The sequence below is a fragment of the Vicia villosa genome, unplaced genomic scaffold, assembly GCF_029867415.1.
Source record: "Vicia villosa cultivar HV-30 ecotype Madison, WI unplaced genomic scaffold, Vvil1.0 ctg.000351F_1_1, whole genome shotgun sequence".
Lineage (NCBI taxonomy): Eukaryota > Viridiplantae > Streptophyta > Magnoliopsida > Fabales > Fabaceae > Vicia > Vicia villosa.
Window position 1 is genome coordinate 288,428 of NW_026705157.1, and position 23,662 is coordinate 312,089.

The 23,662-nt window shown below is 33.2% G+C and overlaps 1 protein-coding gene, 1 long non-coding RNA gene and 1 pseudogene across 2 annotated transcripts; 2 read left to right on the forward strand and 1 right to left on the reverse strand.

The window, feature by feature from the left end:
• Nucleotides 1–745: 745 nt before the first annotated feature.
• Nucleotides 746–2,525, reverse strand: LOC131627155 (uncharacterized). The gene is made up of 2 exons (XR_009291403.1): nucleotides 1,300–2,525; nucleotides 746–967 (listed from the first exon to the last, which is right to left on the reverse strand). It is a non-coding gene; the product is annotated as an uncharacterized LOC131627155 (long non-coding RNA).
• Nucleotides 2,526–3,381: 856 nt separating this feature from the next.
• Nucleotides 3,382–6,202, forward strand: LOC131627169 (uncharacterized). Its single transcript, XM_058898003.1, has 12 exons — nucleotides 3,382–3,519; nucleotides 3,871–4,138; nucleotides 4,217–4,307; nucleotides 4,391–4,515; nucleotides 4,613–4,703; nucleotides 4,784–4,943; nucleotides 5,022–5,179; nucleotides 5,254–5,374; nucleotides 5,466–5,636; nucleotides 5,723–5,761; nucleotides 5,855–5,908; nucleotides 6,038–6,202. The coding sequence occupies exons 1-12, from the start codon at nucleotides 3,382–3,384 to the stop codon at nucleotides 6,200–6,202; spliced, it is 1,581 nt and encodes a 526-aa protein (XP_058753986.1).
• A 1,378-nt stretch (nucleotides 6,203–7,580) lies between these two features.
• On the forward strand, nucleotides 7,581–13,040 carry LOC131627170 (uncharacterized; annotated as a pseudogene).
• Nucleotides 13,041–23,662: the final 10,622 nt, after the last annotated feature.

Consider the following 23,662-nt stretch of genomic DNA (forward strand, 5'->3'; position numbering starts at 1 on the left):
TTGAAGGTTTCAACTAATGACAATGTTGTTGATATGATCACCAAGAAATTGTCAAGTTTCAAGTTTTTCCACTATATGCAGCTGATATGAGTGCATGATTACAACTAGTTGGTTTTATGGTTCGAAGTTTGTTCCAAGGTAAAGATTTGTAGCTTATAGGTTATAAGCTAGTGTAGTAGCAAACTTTGTCGAAGTCGAAAAGTAAATGTAGCTGTTGAAATATGCTAGGTTGTTAGCATATTGAATTGGGCCAATCTGTTAGCCTAAATGTTTAGTATGTTAATTGAAATCTAGGGTTTAGTTTTCTTATAAATAGCATACTAGTCATCACTCACTAGTACAGATAGAGGATTTAACACCAGCTTTTTTGCCTTTTAACACCTGTTTTTGTAACGGTGTTGCATCTATCGGTATTGTAAATATAAGTTTTAACACCTGTTTTAAAAAAAGGTGTAACAACTTCAATTTTACACCTATTTAAAACCGGTATGACATGTGCATAGACTGGTATAACATGTCAATATTTGGTTCCGGTTAATAGTGTGACAGGTGTAAATTGTTTCCATATAACACCTAACTTTAGTACAAAACCAGTGTTAAAAATCACTTTTTAATAAAAAAAAATTTACCACTCCTTATCAGGAAAACCATACTTTGACCATTAGCACCAAACGTACCAATATTTACACTTCAGACAATAAATTAATTATATATATTAAATTGTATGAATACTAATACATATAGGTTAACTTTGGAATACTTGATTCTCAATTGAAAAATATTAGATAGGCACAATTCAAGTTTTTGGATAATCCTAGTATAAACATATATCAAAATAGAAAAACTCTCTAAAACACACAGGATAAAGCTAAACACAGTATAATCTCTTAGGCTTAGATGAGCATAGAAAATAAGTCATGCATCTTTCAACATTGCATTCCACATTACTTTAAATGATGATCCTTTTCTGCAACATAAACATGGAAAAATCAGGTGTCGAGACAGATGAGATGACAAAAGATCAATAGGAAGACTCAAATAATAAGGTAGTTGAGTAACAAAAAAAATTAAAAATGAATCAAAGTGAGAAACACATTTTATGGATCATAGTATTTGAGTGATCTCCAACCTTGTCAAATAGGTGAGACATGCCCAAATAATTTGAGCTCTTAAAAAATTGATCAATGTCCTTCAATATTATCTAACCATATTCTCTTGGCTACAAAGGTTTTCAATCAAAATTACAATTAAATAAAATTACTAAATAATATAAGATGTAAATTTAGAAGCATAGCATACCTTACCAACAATATTTAGATCCTTTTTATAGAATGATGAATCTTTTGTTGGATACTTCCACTAAGAACTTCAAGTGTCAACACTAAAAAAAATCTCAATACCAAACTTCTCAGTTGCTCTGCCACTTTGCATATACTCTGCCATGGAGTATGTATGCTTGCTCAAACACCACAGAGTTTATATGTGAAAGAAACAGTTACTTAAGTTAAATACTAGCCTTACTTAAACTATTTATATGGCCTAAGACAAAATACAAGGAAGCAAAACATGATACAAGATTAAGATGAAATGATAGGTGCAGGTCTAGTATATACACAATATAACACACCATAAAGTAAGTTTTTTTTTTTGAATCAACCAAAAATAACACCATAAAGTAAGTAATAACATATACACATATTTTATGTCATTTTCATATGCTACTAATTTTCATATGCTAGTAGCTTTGCAGACATCTATTAACAATCAAAATCAAAAGATAAACCATGATGATTCACAAAACCTTACCAAATAAATCATAACCATCAAAGCAAATAATCAAATTCAATTGAGACTACTAAGTAACTTCAATTTTTAGACATTAGAGATAATGTTAATGGTGTTGTTATTAAATTTTCTGCTACCCAAAACCTAACCAATTAACCAGTCAAATTTCATACCCACCAATATAATCATAGTTGACAGCTTATGAATTTGAATCAAACTGATACACGGTTTATCTCTTAAGAAAATACAAGATTAACAAAATTCACGAAATTAAAGTGAGACTTTAAGGAAAATATTAAATAATTACAAAATAATAATAATTCTAATAATAATAACAACAATAATAATGATAATTATAATAATTAAAAGTCCATACCCTAAAGATCTAGACGGTGTGTTTTGACCAACACAATACTGCGGCGGATGAAGATACGACATTCGATTAACACAACACTGCTGCGTATGTTGCAATAGGAAGGAATCACCGACTCTGAGAGCAAACAAATCGAGAGAAGAATTGAGAGGGATTCCAAATTAGACTTGAAATTGGTCAACGATTCCGATTTGGAGAAAGATTGATTCCAAAAAGATAGATTATGAAACGTTTGTGATTCGAAATAGGTTTCAAAAGGGTTTTGATTCTAAAACGTTTCGAGAAACGATAAGGTTTTCTGTGTTTGATTCATTGAGAGAAAAGGTAAAATTGTGAATCGAAAGAGAGAGTACCGGTTGTTACACTATTTACAATCGTTTCCAAATTCAACACCCTACTTTTTCACTTTTTATACTCCACGTCATCTTCTCTCTCTTCCACCTAATAATTAAACACACATTCAACTTTTATTCACCAATAGTTTTGTTTAATAAAATTCAACACCCTACCCCACTACTTTTATTTTATATTCTTATTTTTTTTTATTTTTTTTTTATGATTATATATTAAAATTAATTATATATTAATATTATTATCAATTGAAATTATTAAAAATGATGAATTTTAATATTATTAATTATATATTAATATTATTATCAATTGAAATTATGAAAAATTATGAAAAAAGTGGAATTTTTTGGTGTGTCCAAATCAAATGAACCAAGTCTCTATCTATAATATAAGAAAGAAAACTGTGCTGGATTATACAACCTAACCCTTGCTTTATTAAGTGACAAATCTCACTTATGGGGGCAAATTAGGTCCAAAGTAATCATTTGTCAGGCAATTAGATGGTATTAGTTACATAATTGGGACCTTTTTGTGCCATTCCTTCGCTGTCTCCATTATTTTATATTATTCAACCCATTCACCGGTTGCATATGGACGAGAAAAAGTAGAAAAGTTTCCTCTGCAAAACAGCAACAGCAGTCATGGTCTTCCCAATGAATACACTGTTTGCAGGTATCATTCTTTCTTTCCTTCTCTTTCTTTCTTTTCTCTTCTCTTTCTTCACTTTTCCCATCTACCTGGTCTGTCCGGATCAAACCTAACACAAAAAAACCAAAAACAGGTATCAATCTTTCTTTCCTCTTCTCTTTCTTTCTTTCCTCTTTTCTTTCATCAGTTTTCCCTTTTCCCATTTACTGGTTTTGTAGATTTTCATGGCTAGACCCTTTGAGCTGGTGAAGAACATTAATGATACGAAGGAGCTTTGGAAACTTGCGGTCCGTATCCATCACAAATGGACCGTTGTTAATAAGAACAAGGAACACTTTGAGTTGGTTGTCGTTGACAAAGATGTAAGCATCTCTATCCGTCTCATTTGGTGTATAATGTTTATCGTTTGTTTTTATGTTCCTGCAGTTTTTGAGTTGGGTTTATATCATTAACTCTCTTTGTCTTGGTCCTTTTTTTAAACCTCCATTTTATATGAATCACTGCTTTTTGTTCATTTTATATCACGTTTCTGTTTTTTTCTGTGCTTGCAAACCCGGTTTGACATCCTCTAAGCTGCAAACACAAATATTGATATCCAACATTCTTGTGGTTTATCTTTGTAACTTTCTTCAACTAATATCTTTCTTCAAATGTGTTTCCACTTTTCGTTAATTGTTGCTCTTTAAATGTTTGCTTTTTCCTCTATCATGCAGGGTTGTGACATCCATGTCAAAGTTCCACATCCTTTTAAACAAGCCTATGATTCACTATTAACCGTTGACAACACTTATACAATATCGAACTTTCAAGTCTCTCTTAATGATTTACTTTTCAAGCCTTCAGATCACAAGTTTATGTTGACATTTACTGGTGGTACATCTGTTACAGACAAGAATAAACATGATATTCCTGCAAAGCCACTTATATTCACTTCTTTTACTGATATCATGACTGGGAATTGGAAAAAGGATGTTCTAATAGGTATGAACAGATAAACTTCATTTACTTGATGTACTCAACATATTACTTATTATATTGTATTTTTTGATTTTTAAACAGATGTCATTGGAATGGTGACAGAAATTGGTTACACCCAACTTCAACAAGGGGGCAAGAAACAGCAGATCAATCTTATGTTGAAATATTTGTCGTATGCAAACCGGTTATTCAACTTCCCGCTAATCCTTTCTTATATGTCATACTAACCTTTGAATATTCTTTTATTGTGTTTAGGGGCAACACTTTGAATTGCACTTTGTGGGAAGGATATGCAGTGCAGTTCCATGATTTCAGTAAGGATCGAAAGGATACCGCTCCAATTATAATTGTTTTGCAATATGCAAAAGTCAAGGAAGAAGGTCTCATTTTATTATACATGTACAACATATTTATCATACTGTTTATTTATATATTTACAATAATCTAACTAACTTTATTCTTCGATTTCAACATTAGGAAAGTTTCCATTGTCTGTTTCCAACACTTTCAATGTTACAAAGTTGCATGTCAATGATGACTTACCTCAGATAAAAGATTTTATTGGAAGGTTACTTTTTATCTCCCATTTCTCATGTATGATTAACATCAAAACTCCTGTATGGTTGATTTGTTTTTATCTTTTTTTAGCCTACCAAAATACACTGAATCGGAAACTTCAAGCCAAGCTTTGAGTTTGCAGTCCCAAACTATGTCACAATACTCAAATTCTTCTCAGCACAGTCTTTATGATAAGCTTATGTATAAGGCAACTGTACATCCTTTGGCTGATATTGTAAAACTCAAGGAGGTATTGACTTCTTTTTATCTCATTATTATTCCTTTTACTGGGCCAGAGTTGTTTCATTATCTATCGTTTCATTTTCAGTTGGCTCAGTGTGTTACCGTCGCAACGATATCCAAACTGAAAGCTGCTCAAGGTGGATGGTACTACCAAGCATGTCATGAGTGTCCTAGGGTTGCCAAAGGAATGCTACCACCTTATGAATGTCCCCTTGGCCACAAAACAGAAACTGCAATTTACCGGTAACATGATACCTATTATATGAATTTTTCAATTACATACATAAATGTATACTCACCAACTCAATGTACAACAGGTATAAAATTTTAACTGAGGTTTTTAATGCCGGAACTAAAGCTACCTTTGTAATATGGGACCGTGAAGCTTTTCAACTTTTGAAGGTCACTGCTGCTCAGATGCGCACTAACTTGATTGAGGTTTTATCATACCATTCTACCTTGAGCTTTTACATCGTTGACTTCTATCATCTGAGAAACTCTTTACTGACATATTTATTTGTTATCAAAGGCTGGCATTACGGACCCTCTTGAGTTCCCGGCGGCACTTGATACTTTAGTTGGAATGACCATGGTTTTCAAAGTCAAATGGCAACCTGACTGGGACAATGGATCTGTTATGTCTATACTTGAGGATGATATTGTTAAAAGGGATATACTGCGTTCGTTTGGCCAGGAATTGGTACGTGTATTTTGCTGCTTTATAATGTAGATATATAAACATTGTAAATGTATAAACCAATCCTAATTTACGTGTATTTTTATTAGCCTGATTCCCAGATTATAACCACTCCTAATCTAACGCAGGTATGTTTGATGACGCATTTTTAAATTTGACATTTCTCATTTATGTTTAATTTGTTTGAAAAAATCACTCTTTTTTCTTTTATATTCTTTAAGAACAATGAGAGTGTTGCTGAAGCTTCTCAGTTGGACGATTGGGACATCATTCCGGTAATACCCATTCCAAAGATGTTCTGTCCGCATAATATTTAATACAATCCGTTCTTTAATATATATACATTTGTATTATACCACTGACTTATGCTATATGCCCATTGTGTGGAATCTTCTTCTTATCAGGAAACCGATATTACGTCTAATACATTGTCGGAACCGCTTACACCAACATCAGCTGCCAAACGGATTGCTCCACATGAATCACAAGACATTACTCCTTTGTCTCAGACGTCTGAAGGACAACAGTCTTCAACAAAAATGAAAAAACATATCAAACTGGAGAATTAGATTGCTTTCCATGAATATTTTGTGAAAACCTTCTTTTGTAATATGATTAAGTAACCTGTTCTGAGGTTTTTATTTCCCACAAAACACATAACTACTTTTCAGTCTAAACAATGGTTGTGAAATATTATATTTCTTGCTTATTATTGTACTACTATTTCCTAATCTTTATTACCACTTCCCTCTTACCATACTCTATCTCATTCTGCACTTTATATACTCCATCTAATTTTGAGATCATAAATTTTAAGTTCTTATAAAAGCCAGGTTATCAGCTATGTTTTCATATTGTTGTAAACAAATATTGTACTTCTTGCTCTTTATAATGTCCATATAATTTCATAAAAGATGTCATATATGTGGAGAAGTATATCATAAAATTTTTACAAATTTATCTAATAAGCCAACAGTAATACTCTTTTCCTGACAAAGCCAACAGTAACTCTCATATGCAGGGTTGCTTATCCTCAATTATTTCTACAATTTAAATATGGCTGAGATATATAATTCCACTTCCCTATTTATATTGTTACACACTTTTATCTAATAAGCCAACAGTACTACTCTATTTCGAATAAACAATACAATGTGATAACAAACATATCATATTATATGAAACCCAAATTTTATCTTCATACCCAAATTTTAGCATATTATATCATACTACAATGTCTCAAGTCATTAAGGTTTTACTTCTCCAAAGCTACACGTGAACTGATGCAAAACTACAGGCTGTTTAGTCGGCCCCTCTCCAAAATCGGTACTTTTCACCACAACCTATACTGCATATACCAAAGCTCATGAGTGGATGTACTGTTTGTGTTCCCAATGCAGCTTTCTTTACTCTAATAGCCACGTATAACCAATAGATCCTGCCCCCACATTTCTATTTTCAATTTTTTTATTCTTTTATGTTATGCAGACCAATTGTACCTGTCACACTTTTTTTGTTTTTCCAAATGCTGCTTTTTAAATGTCAACTGTTATTTTATTTTTGGTTTGCCCGCCTCTCTACCCCACTATCCAAATAACTTTGTTTTCAAAAATTTAAATTTCATCTTTCATTGTTTCAATAAACCGCCAACACTCAAAGCAACAGTCAAACACTCAAATTTTCACATTTCATCTTTCTTTCATTCATCATTCCAATTTCAACAACACCAAGGCTTCAACTATGTTCAACAACTAAATGGGAACAAACATCTTTTGCAACTTTTCATTAACAATTAGAGTCAATATTTGGGAGGTTTCCATTGTCAACATTGTATCCTTATAAGGTATTTCTTCAACCTTATTTTTCATTCTCAAATTCCTGTTTGGGTCATATTCTTACAATAACAAATTGACTATTTTTGTGAACGAAGTAACTTTCTTGGATTAAATGGAACCTCCACATTTTACCAACGAACAAACCCCAGCTTTTCTGGCTAGGAAAAGAAGAAGACTCACGTTGAACACAAAGAAAAACATCTCTGGAAGTGTTAGTTCCTCTCAATCGTCTCATCAACATCTCACACCCGTGCCAAATTTGCTTACATACCAAAATATTAACACTACACCTCCTACCACAACCCAACACCAATTTCCTGTATCAACTAGCCATCACATAAGAAACATCCTTCCATTTGACTATACCAATAAGGAAAATGTATCCCCATATTTCAGGCAAAATCAATCAACTACTCCCATTCCAACTATGTCATCCACGGAACATGCACCTTTACACACAACTGGATCAAATTCCTGTCATACGGCTTCTTCTAGCCGTCCCCTGAGATACAAAAACACTGCAAAGACACCATGTTTTAGTCTTCCGCTTAGACAAAATCTTATAAACAGCTTCAATAAAACCACTCATCCTCATAAACCAACTATAAATGCCAATACCAACCACCAGACAACACCACAAACAATGCAATCCCGTACCCCACAGTCTCAATTTTATACAACATTGGCTGCTGCTGATTACTCAAGCGACGATTCGAGCAGCCAATCTGATGAGGACAATGCTATGGATAACAATTCTGATTCGGATGGAGGTCAACATGCGGTTCCTTTAGTCAATTGCCATGATGAAGGTCTATTTTTATTACCACAACTATCCTAATTTTGTTAATGTTAACTTGTATAATCTGGCAGTATTTTTAACAAATTTTCCTCTTTGACAAATATAGTTTACTCTGATATTGGAGATCCTGTATGGGAGTGCAAACACTGTGATGCCTATATGTGGTATCAGGAGCGTAAAGGGAAGTCAAGACATACAACTATTCCAAATTTCAGTTTATGCTGTAAGGGAGGCAAAATTGTTGTGCCATTATTGGTAACACCACCACCACTTCTTAACACTCTTCTCTTTGATCCCAATTTGAAAGATGCAAACAACTTCCAAAACAACATACGAACCTACAACGCAATGTTTTCATTTACATCCCCTGGAATGAAGTTTGACACTTCCATTAATGAAGGCGGAGGTCCTCCAACATTACGATTGCATGGACAAACTTGCCACCGAATCGGCATCTTGCTTCCTGAACAAGGAGAAATACCAAAATATGCTCAACTGTATATATTTGATACGGACAATGAAATCGACAACAGAATCAAATGTTTCAAGTTTGGTTATTTCCTTCTCTCATTTTTTTTCTTTGCATTGAACTTTCTTTTTAGAGATTAACATAGTATATTTCTCATGATAGGGACAGCAAGAATGTTGACAGGTCTATTGTTAGTAAGTTGAAGTTGATGTTAGATGAATATAATCCTCATGCCAAAGCTTTTAGAATGGCAAGGGATATGATTAAACAAACAGGTTTCCAAGATATCAAACTGAAACTTATTTCAGAACGATCTTCAGATGGTCGTGTCTATAACCATCCCACCGTATCAGAGGTGGCTGCTCTTATCGTTGGTGACGTCGACACCGCATCTAAGAGAGACATCATTGTTCAACACCGTGACGGTCATCTACAAAGGATAGATGAGTTTCATTCAGCTTATCTGGCCTATCAATATCCAATGATATTTGCATATGGAGAAGATGGATACAGAGATAATATACTACACAAGTATAAACATGAAAAGGAAGTTACAAAGCAAAATCGTCAAACTATCAAAGATTGGTTATGTTTCCGGTTGCATGAACGCAAAGGCGAGGCTAGGACACTTCTTCATTCAAGGAGACTATTTCAACAGTTTTTAGTCGATGGATATACCATGATGGAATCAGAACGTCTTAATTGGTTGAGAAAAAATCAATCCAAGCTAAGAGTTGGGAAATATACAAAGCTAAATGAACAAGTGTCTGGGAGCGCCACAGAACAACCACATTCTAAAACTGGAAGAAGAATTGTCTTACCATCCTCATTTGTAGGTAGCAAGAGATACATGGATCAGTTGTATTTCGACGGAATGGCTATTTCCAGTGCTATTGGTTTCCCTGATTTATTTTTAACTTTTACCTGCAATCCTAAATGGCCTGAGATTACACGTCACCTATCCATGAGGAATTTAAACCCAGCAGATCGCCCCGACATAGTTTCAAAGGTCTTCAAAATGAAGTTTGACGAGCTAATGGTTGACATAATAAAGCGACATGTTCTTGGAAAAGTCCTCGCCTGTAAGCTTTTTAATCCATCTGATATCTTTTATTTCTCAACTACATCTTGCTTATTGCTATAAACATTCATCTCATATTCAACTGCTTTCTTGGTTTTCAGACATCTACACTATAGAATTCCAAAAAAGGGGGTTGCCGCATGCTCATATTCTCCTATTTTTACATCCGCAAAGCAAGTATCCCACTCCACCAGATATTGACAACATAATTTCAGCTGAAATACCAGATCCACAACTGTATCCTAGGTTGTACCAATTAGTTAAGACACAAATGATGCATGGACCATGTGGTCTTGCACGACCAAAATGTCCATGCATGAAACACGGTAAATGTTCTAAGTTTTTCCCTAAAAAGTTCAATGAGACTACCATTGTTGATCATGAGGGTTATCCAGTTTACAAGAGAAGTTCACAAACTTTTAATGTTGTTAAAAATGGAATTACCTTGGACAACAGGTCTGTGGTTCCGTATAATACCAGGTTACTCCTTAAATATCAAGCTCACATCAACATGGAGTGGTGTAACCAGAGCACCTCAATCAAATACCTGTTCAAATATATACACAAGGGATACGATCGAATCACGGCATCTGTTTCGTGATCGGGAACTTTATCTAATAATAGTGAGAAGGTAATTGATGAAATTAAGGAATACCTTGATTGTAGATACGTATCACCAGCTGAAGCATGTTGGCGGCTGTTTTCATACAAGATTCATGGAAGGAAACCTGCTGTTGAGCGTATGTTCTACCATCTAATCGGTGAAAAGCCGTTGTACTACACTGATTTTGAAAGGATGGAGAATGTTTTGGAAAAAGCAAGTATAACAGAATCTATGTTTACTTCGTGGTTAATTGCAAATGGTCAGTTTGAAGATGCAGCACAGTTGACATATGGCCAGTTTGTTTCTAAGTTTGTATATGTGAAAAAAACCCGCTCATGGAAACCAAGAAAAAAAGGTTTTACAATTGGAAGGCTCATTTGGGTTCCACCAACTACCGGGGAACTCTATTATCTGAGGATGATGCTAACTGTTGTGAGAGGACCAAAAACTTATGAAGACATTCGCAAGATCGGAGAGAAACAATACGACTCATTTAGGGACGCATGCTTCGCAATGGGATTCCTGGAAGATGATCGAGAATATATAGGTGCTATTAAAGAGGCCAGCCAATGGGGATCTGGACATTTCTTGCGCAAATTATTTATTGTTATGCTTCTTTCTGGGACTGTAAACAGACCCGCATATGTGTGGAACAAAACTTGGGAACTGCTATCGGATGGAATCTTGCACGCCCAAAGAATTTTGGCATCAAACAAAAGTACATAATATTAGTTTCTCAATACTGTTATTCAATAAAATCTGCATACAATATATTAATGAATGGTTCTTTTATGCAGCTTTGGTGCTGACAGAGGAACAAACAAAGACTTTGACATTAATTGAAATCGAAAAATTGCTGCAAGCAAATCGCAGGAGTCTTAAAGATTTCAAGCCTATCCCATATCCAGATGAGTATGTACTGCAACAATTGGGAAATCGATTGATCTACGAAGAAAGAAATTATGACGTCGATCTTATGAAGTCTGAATTCCATAAACTTTTCACTGCTCTAACAGGTATTTTCGATTATAATTTAACATTGCATTTGAAATAAATTTGAGATATACCTATGGCTTCCTAATTCAATCTTATATTCTTCAAGATGAACAAAGGAATATTTTTGACAAGATAATGTTTGTTGTTAACAAACAAAAGGGGGGTGTATTTTTCTTACATGGTTACGGAGGCACTGGTAAAACATACATGTGGAAAACACTTGCGACTGCGTTGCGTTCTAAACATCAGATTATTTTAACAGTAGCTTCAAGTGGAATAGCATCATTGTTGTTGCCTGGGGGCAGAACAGCTCATTCTAAGTTTAAATTGCCTGTGCCCACATTGGAAAACTCGACGTGCAAAATTGAATATAATGATGAGTACGGACAATTACTTCGAGAAACCGATTTGATCATTTGGGATGAAGCCCCTATGGCAAGCAAATTCTGTTTTGAAGCACTTGACAAAACCTTAAAGGATGTTATGAGTACCGGTAGCAATTCTACACTAATTTTTGGTGGAAAGGTGGTAGTATTTGGTGGAGATTTCAGACAAATCTTGCCTGTTATTCCCAGAGGCAGTAGATCCGATATTGTTCATGCTACTATAAATGCGTCGTATATATGGCACTCATGTCAGGTTTTGACTTTAACCAAAAACATGTGATTGAAGGGAGGCAGAACTGATGAAGAAAAGAAAGAAATTGATCAATTTTCGAAATGGCTTTTAAAATTGGGAGAAGGCCGACTTTCTGAGCCTAACGATGGTGATGCTGAAATTGATATTCCGCGTGAAATCTTGATAGAACAGTTTGATGATCCTATTGTTGCCATTGTTAACAGTACATACCCTGCTTTCTTGGATAACTTTAGATCTTTCGATTACTTGAAAAGTCGGGCTATATTAGCATCAACAATTGAAGTTGTTGAACAAATTAATAATCATGTTCTAAACATGATGCCAGGTATTATTTTACTCCTTACATACTTAATTTCTACATTTCAACTGACTATAATTATATATTTATGTTCTAATTTCTCTATAGGGGAATCCAAAGAATATTACAGTTCTAATTCTGTTGATCGTTCCGAAATTCATGATAACGGCATTATGGCAGTTCTTACGCCTGAGTTTTTGAGTTCCCTACGAACATCTGGATTGCCCAGTCATATCATAACATTAAAGGTTGGAACCCCGATAATGCTTATGAGAAATATTAATCAATCCGAGGGTTTATGTAATGGGACTAGATTGATAGTCACAAAAATGGCAAACCATGTTTTGGAAGCGGAAATTATGGGTGGTAAAGGCCATGGAAAAATAACCTATATACCAAGAATGGATATGTCTCCATCACAGTCACCTTGGCCTTTCAAATTGAATAGAAGACAATTCCCGATCATCGTTTCCTATGCAATGACCATCAACAAATCGCAAGGTCAATCACTAGATTGGGTGGGACTTTATATACCAAAGGATCTTTTTATCCATGGCCAACTATATGTGGCCATTTCAAGGGTAACAACCAAAAAAGGGATCAAAATTTTGGTGCATGATGATGATAAAAAACCAAAGTCTACAACAACAAATGTCGTCTACAAAGAAGTCTTCGCAAACGTTTAATTGGTAAATACATCATTTAACTTTCTATGGGTGTCTACACTCTTGCATTCAATTCAATTGGTTGATTAAATTATAAGATTTATAATTCAACTTCTGCATTCTGTTTCAGGTTATGAATGTTGAAGAGAACTAATCTATCATCTTAGCTATACTTCAATTTAGCACTTTTGTTACATATGTTCAAATTGGAAATGCAGTACTCCTTTGTTACATATGTTGTAATTATATTTAACTCCTCATATGACAATTTTATAAGTTTTTTATTTACATATATGTTTTAATCTTTGATATATGTTTCATCTTTACAATATGTTTTCATACATGCCTTTTTAAAGTTAATCACAATAAAAGTTATGCCACACAATGCCACTTAAACAATTTGTCAATAGAAACTTTACTATATAATAACTATTGAGATACTTAAGGAAATTTGTTCGTCAAAGCAATACTTAAGGAAATTACATTTTGCAAAACAAATTATGAAAAGGAAAAATCTATTTCTTTCCTTTCAACTGGAAACACAAACGAATTGAATGGAGTCTTGCTTGACATTTCTGCAAACTACACAGTAGGATCTAACTGCAGCTCTACCTACTTTATACACAGAGATGTGAAACTTTTCCCCTCAACTTGTAGTACATCGTTACATTGGGGCTCTGGCCCACGATTTCTACATTATTGGGTTCGTATTTTAATCTTTATTGGGTTCGTTTTGCCTTGGCCCAATTTTTGACCCAATTTTATCAAACAACTTACACTATTGTGATGCTTGGTTAATACTTTTTTCTTTTTAAATTATTTTCAGATATTGTATTTTCATCTTTGCTGTATTCATTGGCCTTTCCCGAAATCTCTACTCAATATAATCTAACAAATATGCTAAGTTTGTTTCATCTTTTTTGGCTGCATTGGGCCTTGGCCCAATTCTATAAATACAAACTAAACATATTTGTTACACCTACAAAACCATGATTTAATTCAATGTTGAAAACATAGATTACCGATTCTAATTAGAAAACTAAACAAACTTCTCCAGTTATCCTCCTTTATCTAACCATTTAACACTTATTTTCAAAATAATTGTTATTTCCAACTATTGCTGTTTTATATTTATCCTAATGAACTATAATTTCTGGTAACATGTACTTATCAGCCAAAATAACATGTTACTTCTAAATATTTAACACTTATTTTCAAAATAATTGTTACTTCTAAATATTTAACATGTACTTATTTTCAAAATAATTGTTATTTTAAACATCACAAAAATAAATTAGTACGTTACCAACAACACACATATCCTAAGCAGAATTCTTACACAATTTCACATAAAGATGATCAGCAGCTGCTGTAATCCTAAACCACACAATGTCACTCCTCCTGAATTTTTTTTACTGTATACTCATACCAAAAGTATAATATCCAACTTATGCCAATGTATATATACCAAAAAAAATCCCACAGCATTCAACTAACACTCCAGTGCTATATCAAAAATATAAATATATATATCACAAACACCCATTTATATAATTAAACTACTATAATTACCAGTACCAAAGTGCAGATACTATCAACTTAGGTTGTCCATACATATTTTACAACAAAATTTAATAAAACTTAATTAAACATCCACAAAAGTCACGGCATTCTAAACCAAAAGACACATAACAAACATCAATTTCTTCATTCATTCCCACGGACAACACAGACCAATATTTCTTCGACAGGGGGGTACCTAATGGTGAAATGCAGAATATCACCTTTCTTGAAAATCCTGCTTTTCCCATATTCATACCACCCCCTGCAAAGAAACATTTCGTTCATATTATCTCTCTTCTTAAGAACACATCTGTAGCCCTTGCATTGGTCGGTGTCATATAGGCCGATGGCAGTCTTGCCTTCCAGTTCACATCCAGTTATGACATCAGAAGGAATTTGCTGCACATTCAATATAAATTACTCGAGTTAACACAAAGCATTACTTTAAGTCACTTGAATTAAATCCATGCAAAGGGACAGGCTTACTAAATAACTTACAAGAACTTGTCTGCCCATTGCTCTTGGTTTTGAAACCACCTTGATCCAGGTTTTTTCTTTTTCAATGACAACAACCTCATCAGCTTCCCTGTTAAACAAATAAACATTTCAAACTATAAAACTATACCAGAATATACTACTACAAAAATGACACTTGTATTTATATTGGACAATTTTTTATGATTTATCTTCTATATATAGAACATAAATTAATATCTTTACCCTTCTTCAGCTGTATCCTCTACCATAACTGCTTTTCCCTTCCAATCTGAACTCCTTTCTTTTCCATCCCTCTCCTCCCTGCATCCAGAAAATCAACAATAAAACTTTGTAAATAACATTTCAACTATAATGACTAAATCATTGTCATTATTTGTTATGTAATTGTTATGGTCTGTATCATACTTGATTCATAACTTTATCTAACTACCAAATACCAAGTTTTACCTTCGTTTAACACCTGAACTTTGTCCTTTCTGAATCTTTCGGAGGTTCTTGCGATCATCACTTTCATTGTCGAGCTTCTCATCCCTGCATCCCGAGGAACAGCCTTAGAACATGTATCAAGCTTAATATAATAGTTACAACATCAGTAACAGAAGTTAAATCGACTGCTATTCCATGTCACAGCTTCTTATCAACTGAGAGTATCTAATTAGCATTTATGAGAGTATGTTTTTAATAAATCTGTGAAAATGTTTTTGGTGAAAATCTTTATTCCATCTGTCTTATAAACATTTTAACTAATTTCACATAACTTATGCTAATATCTAAAACCTACAGAGTAACAACGATATCTTACATGCATCAAAACATGTCTAGCCTAAACGTTCCTAATCACAGACAAGCAAACCAATCAATATGTAAGTAACACAAATCATTTCTACATTTTACCTCTCTGAATATGAAGATAATTCAATAACAGTACGTCGTGCTTCTCTTCTGGACATACAACTCCTTTCACCAACACCAAGGACAAACTGTTTTCCCGCATTCCCTTCGGTATTTCCAGATCGATTTCCGCCCAACCCAGAATTGAGAGCTTGTCAAGTTGCCTTCCATTTAACTGAAGATCTTCTTTTCTCAAGAGCACCCATAATCACCCTAAAATGACTTTCACGTTTCCACAAGCATCCCCTCCACTTTCTACGGTTGGGTCTTTCCCAACCTTTCCTCCATTCCCCTACAACAGTAAACAACTCCATCACTCGCCGAATCTCGGCCTCCCTCCTCAGTCTTTCCCAGTTATCCTCCATCGCAAGTTGCTCTTCGTTTCTGATTTTGCAAAGACAACATATTTAACTTATAAACCACTACAATGAACATGCAACTCATAAACGATGAAAACATGCAACTTACCGGTCTGGAATATTGAAGGGCGAAGAATACGTCATTGCTCCGAGAATGTATTTCTTGCAGCGTCGCAAACCTCCTCCTTACCGCCGCAGCAAAACCCTAACTTGCTATTTGGAAGTAATGATTTTTCACTTACCAAAACTAACATTAATACGTACTTTCAGATGTTTCTATGTTGGACCAAAAAATGCTATTCTTAACCTAAAGTGCATATCGTTGGGCCCTTTTTCTATACCACTTCGTTTGTCCTTTTTAAAAATAACATAACATGAGAAGTACATTAGTTTCTTGGAAAATTTGTCTTTTTGTGAATACTTTTTTGGGCAACTCAATTTATTGTCATCTCTGTATATTTTTATGTTTTGGACTTATTATAATTTATTTTTTGGTCACATTTTGACTTTTGTGTTGTACTTAGTACTATATATATATATATATATATATATATAGATTATAAATATCTCTTATATCAATTTTCCTATTTTTAACATTACATTTAAACATCAATAATATTATATCTATTTCTACATTTTTCATTTATGTTTGAATGTTGCAGCCAATTATTTTACCATCTTTGATATACTCCGAATTAAAACATTTTTGTTATATATTTTTAATGTTTCATGTTTTGAATGTTGCACCCAATTATTCTACCATCTTTGATATACTCCAAATTACAACATTTTTGTTATATATTTTTTAATTTCAAATTCAGTGGATTCAAACCATTTACTCAATGTTGTAATTATATTTTACCTAATGCAGTGGATTCATATATGTTTTAATCTTTTATATATGTTTTCTTATTTACTATATGTTTTCTTACGTGGCTTTTTAAACTTAATCACATTATAAGTTATGCCATCTATGCCAATTAAACAACTTCTCAATATAAACTTTACTATATAATCACTATTGAGATAACTTTCAATAAGACTAATAACAACCTTTTTTTAATACACACTGCTACTTCAATACAAATTACCAGTCTTTTACATGACTTCCATTTTCATCAAACCTACTTAATTAACCACTAACAATAACTTACATAATTCCAATACAGGACAGTGATAGCTATTACAAAATACACTGCCTCGACATTTTTAACCAACCTACACAAAATAAGTCTTCATAATAAATATCTTGCTCCAGATATTTTATTTTCATCTTTGTTGTGTTCATTTTTGTTGTGTTCGTTGCCCTTGGCCTAAATTTCTACTCAATATAATATGAAAAATATGCTGAAAATTATGTTTTGTTGTGTTTGTTTCATCATTTTTTGCTGCATTGGGCCTTGCCCAAATCCTATAAATACAAACTAAACATATTTGTTCCACCTTCAAAACCATAATTTATTTCAATGTTGGAAAAAATATTAACGATTCTATTTGAGAACTAAACAAACTTATCCAGTTATCCTCCTTTATCTATCCATTTAACACTTATTTGCAAAATAATTTTTTTTCCAACTAATAGTATTTTATCTTTTTCCAAATGAACTATAACATAACCACCCATGGAAGTCTCAAAATTACCCATAACATAATTAACATTAATTCATAACAACTTCAAAATAACATCATAGTAAAACTACAAATTTCCAGAGTTCGTCCAAAACATAAGACAACCATACATTTTGTTCTAAATATTTTAAACATCTCCAAAATAAAATAGTTTGTTACCAACAACACCCATACACTAAGCAGAATTCTTATACAACTTCACATAAAGACGGTCAGCAGCTGGTGTAATCCTAAACCGCACCATGTCACGCCTTCTTATATTCTTCTTCTTCGCATATTCATACCAAACAGGACCAATATGTTTCTCCCACTTCATAATCTTTCCTTTCCTCTTAGCACACTTTATTCTGGCATTCCAAGACTCCCCAGTATCATCATCAACAAAAACAATTGACCTCTGGTTGACCTTCAACCACTTTCTTGAGACATAACTGGGAAAATGCTACAGAAACACAATATACAGGGTTCAGAAATGGAAACTATGAAAACCAAATATCTAATAATAAGAATGACATATACACACAGATCCTAAACATACAAGACTTAAGAAAACCAGAACACTGTCAAACTCTGAAAACACAACATGAACTCATTTCATGAACAACAACTGAGTTTTAGCAACATTCATTTAAGATCAACTATAACTAAAAACAGATTTATCATACCATGACATTTCTTTTGGAAATGTAACCAAAACTTATCTCCTTTACCCATCTGTGTTCAAGAATTTCTGGTTCATCACGATCTTACCTGACAAAATAAAACAATGACTAAATATACTGCACATCACGATTTACAACAAAAAACGTTACATTTATCTTCCATATCATAGTTATAAGAATACCATTTTAATTTCTTCAACACAAACCCATTTTCAAATATATTGTATACCTGGTGTGATGCGACGAAGACGCTTTCTGACCCATTCGAACTGTCGATCCTGTTTTTTCCTTCGGATGAGCGCTCATATTGTCTCCTTTTTCAACTGCTTGCTTCCCTTTTTCCATAACAACTGATGATCTGAAACCAAATCACGCATGCAAAGGGTTTAACTGAGTTAGAAAAGTTTTTCCTTTATACATCATAACTAATAAAGTTATACAAAAGAAGATTACTTACCCAGATGCAGATAACTTTCCCCGACGAGTTGCCATTGATTTGCAAATACTTGGTTTCAAGAACAGCGTAAACCTTTCTTAAATGCTAGAATAATTTTTCGGGAACAACAGAACTCATAAATGAAAGATATGGAATTGAAACGTTTCAGATGACAAATTTGGTTGTTTTAATATTTTTCTCTGGGCCTACTTCAACTTAAGGACTGGGCCTTCGTCTTTTTTGCATTTTTGGTTTTCTACTGTATGGCCCATATTTTCTCTTTTTAATTAGACTTCTTTGGGCCTCCATATTCTAAAGGCAAAAGTTTATATTATTTGTTTTTTATCCATCTAATTGTCCAATTTCCTCTTATAACAATAATAAATTGATTAAAACATTTTTGTATATCAACTTCTATCTGTACATCCATTTCGTAAAAAATACCAGAACCCGTGCGTAGGCACGGGTTTCCGACTAGTTTATAGACAAAAAAAAAATGATGAATTTTGGTGAAAATAAAAATAAATAAAAAATTTATTTACTATAAAATAAATGACATTAAATAATTATCATGAAATAAAAATATAAACACTCACAACAACCAATAATAATTTGCCAAAAATATTATGTGGCCCCCACTAATTTCTCATTCAACATGTTGAATGTTTTCAACACTAAATAATCCACATCACTTTCAACATATGATTCAACACACCATTGTACCAATTCAACTATTGGAAAAAAAATTCAACACCTCCATTGTAAATAGTCTTAGATTTTTAGCTCTGAGGTTTTTTGTTTTGAAGTGCGGCTTATCAAAGTTGCCGTATTTTCAGGAGAGCCTAAACAAATATAGTATATAATTTACTTATCACATTTATTTTTGTTAAAATAAGGTATGAATTTATTTTTGTTATTTCTTTATTTCATACCTATTATCTTAAAATCAAGTATTTAATGTTAATCAAGTTTATTTATTTTAAATATAATCACTTTTATTACCTTTTTTTAAAAAAAAAATTGGTGTCATAGGTGAACACTAAAACTAAACTTTTCATTTTAATTACAAAATTACCACTACATGTGAAATTTATACCTTTTTTTAATTAAATAGGTATCATATTAATAATTCTAATGTTATTTCTGCACTAGTGACTTTTCAACAATCCTGATTAGAGGAGAAAGTGTTGTTGTTGAGATTCAACTATAAACATTGCTTCCTAATGTGTAATTGAATCAACAACTCAGGGTTTTATAACACTTTGAATCGTCTTTCTCTTCTCTCTTCTCTCTTTTCTAACTTTGTGGTTTTCTTGTTGATAAATAAACCTATCATACTTTGTTTTCTAAACATCGTTTTCACATTACTATTTGAAAAGATTATATAATTTTGTTATTATTGTTGAAAAAAATCATATTGAGCAAGTTAATTCAACTATAAAATCAAGAAAATATTTTCTAGTTTAGATAACTTAACATTTCTTTCATTAACTTAGCACTCTTCGAACTTTGAAGTTTGGTCTAATCTCGTAAGTTTTCAAGACCAAACTCAACCAAATTTCACTTAAAGTTACAAAACCATCAAATAAATTATATAAAGATTTTAGAATGTCACATGTTGTAAATAATTTTTTAAAAAATATTTTAAATAAAATTTGTATATAGCATAAGATGTTAGTGCGTGAGGCACTTTTAGTGAGGAGAGAGAGAGATAGAGAATGAGAAGAAGTAATGAGAGAAACTTTATTATTGGAAGATGTAAAAAATAAATTACAAATATGTGTATTTATACAAGTATTTGACTTCTAACCCCTAACTAACTTGGCCTTGGGCTACATAACTTTCTAACTAAGTAACTAACTTGGATTATATCTCAACCTACCCCCTTATAATCCAAGTTGTTGAATGCAAAATAATTATAGTTGATTTGAACTATTCCTAATTTATTTCTTAAATTCAGGAATGTGTCGATCTTCAATCCTTTGGTGAAAATGTCAACCAATTGTGCCTCACTTGAGCAATGTCTCACTTGAAGTTCACCTTGATTTACCTTCTCCCTCGGGAAATGAACCTTAGCCTCAATGAGCTTACTCCTTCCATGCAGAACTGGAATCTTTGCAAGATTTATGGCTGACTTATTGTCGATCTACAACACCAGAGGTTTCTTCACTTTGACCTTCATCTCTTCCAGCACATATCTTAAACAAATTGCTTGACACGCAATATAGGATCCTTCTATATATTCAGCCTCACACAATGATAATGCCATCACAAGTTACTTGCTCGAGCACCATGAGATTGGGGCACCAAAGACTTGAAAGAAGTAATCAATTGTGCTTCTTTGATCTTCCTTATCTCCAAACCAATCAACATTCGAATATCAAGTAATTGTAGCTTCTTTGCTTTTAAAATATCGTGGAAATAGATTCCATATTATATGTTGCATACCATCCAATTAAGTATCGAGATAAATCACATATCCTTCAACCAAGTCACTAGTATACGTCACATATCCACATGACCGAGTCGCTAGGGTAAATCACATACCCTCCCATGGATAAATCTCATATATGTCACTGGGAATGTTGGAATAACTCACATATTCCTATATCGGGCCTGTCGAGATACGTCACATCCTCTAATTGGACTGACGAAACACATTACAAACCCGTGGTTGTAATCCGTAGACTCACGGGACATATCCACACATTCACTTTGATATATTGGATGCTATCTTACAAATATAACTCGATTATCTTCTTCATCCATAACATATATGTCATTCTTATTAAAAATATACTCATCATTACCTTATCAAAGTTCTCACCTTAGTCATCTTAAGATGTTATAACATAACAATGTTATCTACCTCAATGATTACTTAATGTACCTTGCTAGGCAACTCATGACTTACACCCTAGTGGTACTTGGCATTTAAAGGTTCTGAAACCTAAGTTATCTGACCCTTATATGACATATTTTACATTCATTTCTAATGAAATTCACGTATACAATCATATCATTAATGCTCACGATCATTGACTATCTAAGGGTAGGGTTTATAACATGAAAAATAAGGGTTTAAACACAATTTATGGGGATATATATGGCTTGGCAGAGAGAATTACGGACATGGAGTAATGATTATTACTTTCATAGAGTTCACTAATTCCTGCGTCGGCTCTCCATTGATACATGGATCAGACAATATTACGGGCAGGTCGTAATATACATTACGACCATAATTTTTCTAGAAACATGGGGCATTCATTGATTCTATACCAGCAAACCCAACTTTTAATGCCTCTCTCACAATCCTTTCCATCATCCAACATTCTAAACATAATCTTAGCTTAATTTCTACATAAATTCGTAACATGCTTGTTATCATTCCACAATTTAGGGTTTATGCTAAGTGATATCCATAACCTAAAAGGAGGGGAAATCCACCTAAATAATGGATATCATGATGATGATGATGATGATGATGATGATGATGATGATGATAATAATAATAATGATGATGAGCTTTTCTCCCCTCTAGCCACATTCAACTCCAATTTCAAGCTTCCCATGATCTACATCAATCATTGAGGCCAAAAACCTTATCTTCCAACTTGGCAGTGTAATCATACAATTGAAAATAGAAATGGTAGTTAAATGGGTGAGGCTTAGAGAATAGGATAGTGATGAATTTTGAGAGCTTACTATTCATAAGATACGGGGAATTTGGATGAAAACCTCATGCTCTTCTCCAAGAGTTGCCATTGAGAGTGAGAGAAGCGGATGAGGGCTTAAGGGTTTTCCTTTCTCCAAAATATGTTATCCTTCTTGCCACTCTCAAGGGAGAGGAAATTCTGAACGGTTTCCAAGGAAACAAACCTCATATATAATTTTCAAGACGAATTAGAAGTCCATTTTTTCCTTTACTTGAGATGGTAATTCCACATTTGCCCCAAATTTCCAAAACCTAGGTTATCAACATAATCACTTACTCAACCCCAATTAGGTCTTAATTGACTTGAGACACCATATGCCATCATTGAAAATGACTAAAATTCTCTTCTTTGGTAGAATGGTTATTCTACCCCTAAACTCCCAATTTTATTAATTTACAAATGAAATGATCTTTAATCAATATGGCTTGATGATCACCTACTTCTCCCACATTAACTTTTGTTCTCCCTTGTGACAAGTAAAATGGAAGAACCATTAAAGATACTTAAACAGAAAATGGAAAGGTTAAAAGATGAAAAATTTGTCTTTGAATTACTCAATCATGATAAAGTTAGGGATGATGTCATATTCAACCAAGATTGATAAACTCTCTTGCTTCCTTCTCCCAACATCGAGTGGTTCTACAACACAACCGTTGCTCTTTAATTTCTCCTTTTTCATTCTATGCTTTCTCCCAAATTTGATATGGATTCTTGTAATACTTGGGTTTGCTCTAGAATGAGGATCATAATTGTGGAGATGAATAATACATCCAAACAAGGAAGGCCCACACACAAGTTCACCTTCCAAAATTTCCCCTCTATCCCAAGTGTGGAATGAGAAAGTATGCAATAATTTTCTAATTTCCTCTAACCATCACCTTAAATT